Here is a 2,747-nt window from a genome sequence, read left to right as displayed (position 1 = left end):
AAAAAAACTAAGGAAATTTGATAAATTTCTGTGGTAAATTCATCTAGTCCAGGGCTTACTTCCTGGTGTGGGTTTAATTATACCTAAATTTCATTCCCTTAGAAAAAAAAATTTTTATGTATTTATTTGAGAGCAACAGACAGGCAGAGAGAGAGAAAGAGGCAGAAAGAGAGAATGGGTGCATTAGGGTCTCCAGCCACTGCAAACGAACTCCAGATGCATGCGCCCCCTTGTGCATCTGGCTTATGTGGGTACTGGGGAATCAAATCTGGGTCCTTTGGCTTTGTAGGCAAGTGCCTCAACCTCCAAGCCATCCCTCTAGCCCTTGATTTCTGCTTTTATCCCACCATGATCTGATATGCTACAGGGTATAATCTCCCTTTTAAAGAATTGGGTTGGTTTTGGGGTTTGGTTTTTCAAGGTAGGGTGTCACTCTAGCTCAGGCTGTAGTACGTAGTCTCAGGGTGGCCTCAAACTCACAGTGATCCTCCTACCCCTGCTTTCCAAGTGCTGGCGCTTTTGTTTGTAGTTTGTTTTATGGCTAATTATGTGTTCGTTTTATGGCTAATTATGTGATCAGTTATGGAGAAAGTTCTGTGAGCTGCTGAGAAGAATGTGTATTTCCTATCTGTTTGGTAGAATACTCTGTATATGTCTGCTAGATCCTGTTGATCGATGCTATGGTTTAGCCCTGATGTTTCTTTGCTGACTTTTAGTCTGGACATCCTATCTAAGTATGAGTATGCAATATTGAAGAAGTCTCCAACTATTATTGTGTCTGGACCTACATGTTCTTTTAACTCCTTTAATGTTTGTTTTATGGAGTTAGTAGCCCCGATTTTGGGCACATAAATCTTCTCAATGACTTGTTCCCTTTATTAAAATGAAGATAGGGGTTTGGGTCTGGGGAGGAGCGTGCAGCTTGAGGATGAACGCCCCTCCGGCCTTCGAGTCGTTCTTGCTCTTCGAGGGAGAAAAGAAAATCACCATTAACAAAGACACCAAGGTACCCAACGCCTGCTTGTTCACCATCAACAAGGAAGACCACACGCTGGGAAACATCATTAAGTCACAGCTGCTGAAGGACCCACAGGTGTTGTTTGCTGGCTACAAAGTCCCTCACCCCCTGGAGCACAAGATCATCATCCATGTGCAGACCACTCCCAACTACAGCCCCCAGGAGGCCTTCACCAATGCCATCACCGACCTCATCAGCGAGCTGTCCTTGCTGGAGGAGCGCTTCCGGGTGACCATCAAGGATAAGCAGGAAGGGATTGAATAGCTGGCTGGAAGAAGTTTCGTTTCCCTTCTTAACTTGGGATCTTTTTCACTGATGACAGCAGCCTGCCAGCCGTAGCCCCTGCTCCATGCCCCTCACCCTGGTTGACTTCTCTACCTGCTGCTGACATGTCCTGTACAGAGACTCTTTTACCTTCCTAATAAAATGTGGCAAGAAAAAAAAAAAATGAAGATATCCTTTTAGTCTTTTCTGACTAAAGTCTACTTCTTCTGATGTAAAGATAACCTGCTTGTTTGTGGCTTCAATTTTCTTGACAGTTTGTGAACATCTTTGTTGGCTAGATAAGTTTCTTGGAGGCAACAGTTGAATTTTGATTTTTTTATTTTAATTTTGAGAGAGAGAGAAAGGTAGAGAGAGAGAATGGGCACACCAAGACCTTCAGCCTGCTGCCAATGAACTCCAGACATGCGCACTCCTTGTGTGCATGTGCAATGTCGCATGCTTGCATCACGACGTCCGGATATGCGGGTCCTGGAGATTTGAACATGCGTCCTTAGGCTTCGCAGGCAAGCGCCTTAACTGCTAAGCCATCTCACCAGCCCAAGGATTTTGGTTTTTTTTTAGTCCAGCCTATTAGACTGTGTCTTTTTATTGGTGTATTAGTCAGGGTTCTCTAGAAGAACAGAAGCAATAGAATGAATTGGTATTTTAAAAAATATTTTATTTATTTATTTGACAGAGAAAGGAGAGAGAGGGAGGGAGAGAATGAGCATGCCAAGGCTTCCACCCACTGCAAACAAACTCCAGACACATGCACCCCCTTGTGCTTCTGGCTAACATGGGTCCTGGGGAATTGAACAAGAGTCTTTTGGCTTTGCAGGCAAATGCCTTAACCACTAAGCCATCCTTCCAGCCCTAGAATGAATTGTTTTAAAAGGGAATTTACTAGATCAGCTTACAGCAGTCCAACAACAGCCTGAGAGTCAAGGAACCCGGCAGCTGCTCAGTCCATGAGGCTGGAGGCCTCAGCAGTCCCAAGCCAGCACTGAAGGCCTGGAGGCTTCCTGGAGAGCAGCTGGTCTCCAGTCCACGCTGGACAGCAGCAGCAGCACCGGCAGCCAGGTGAGAGGAGAGGATACTTGCCTTCCCAGAGCTTCCTTAGATCAAGCCCCCCATCCCCGAGAGGGGCCACCCACTCTGGGAGAATGGATTCCTTCTTCAGTTAATCCTTCCTGGAAGCAACCTCAGAGACCCACTGATGAGGAATGTCTGTGGATTCCTAAACAGGTCAAGTTGACACAAAATTTAACCATGGGGCTGGAGAGATGGCTTAGTGGTTAAGGCACTTGCATGCAAAGCCAAAAGACCAGGGTTCCGTTCCCCCAGACCCACATAAGCCAGACACATAAGGTGGCGCATGTGTCTGGAGTTTGTTTGCAGTGGTTGGAGGCCCTGGTGTGTCCATTCTCCCTCTTTCTGTCTACCCCTCTCTCTCTCTCTCAAATAA

At 46.1% G+C, this 2,747-nt stretch overlaps 1 protein-coding gene across 1 annotated transcript; it reads left to right on the top strand.

Moving 5' to 3' along the window:
• Nucleotides 1-902: 902 nt before the first annotated feature.
• Nucleotides 903-1,460, top strand: LOC101598951 (DNA-directed RNA polymerase II subunit RPB11-a-like). Its single transcript, XM_045141501.1, has one exon. The coding sequence runs from the start codon at nucleotides 929-931 to the stop codon at nucleotides 1,280-1,282; it is 354 nt and encodes a 117-aa protein (XP_044997436.1). The 5' UTR covers nucleotides 903-928; the 3' UTR covers nucleotides 1,283-1,460.
• The last annotated feature ends 1,287 nt before the right edge of the window (nucleotides 1,461-2,747 follow it).

The sequence above is a fragment of the Jaculus jaculus genome, chromosome 1 (genome assembly GCF_020740685.1).
Source record: "Jaculus jaculus isolate mJacJac1 chromosome 1, mJacJac1.mat.Y.cur, whole genome shotgun sequence".
Lineage (NCBI taxonomy): Eukaryota > Metazoa > Chordata > Mammalia > Rodentia > Dipodidae > Jaculus > Jaculus jaculus.
This window is presented reverse-complemented; position numbering and strand designations above follow the sequence as displayed.

Bases quoted from the DNA above. Each gene is read 5' to 3' on its own strand.
- LOC101598951 (XM_045141501.1), top strand. From the start codon at position 929: ATGAACGCCCCTCCGGCCTTCGAGTCGTTCTTGCTCTTCGAGGGAGAA.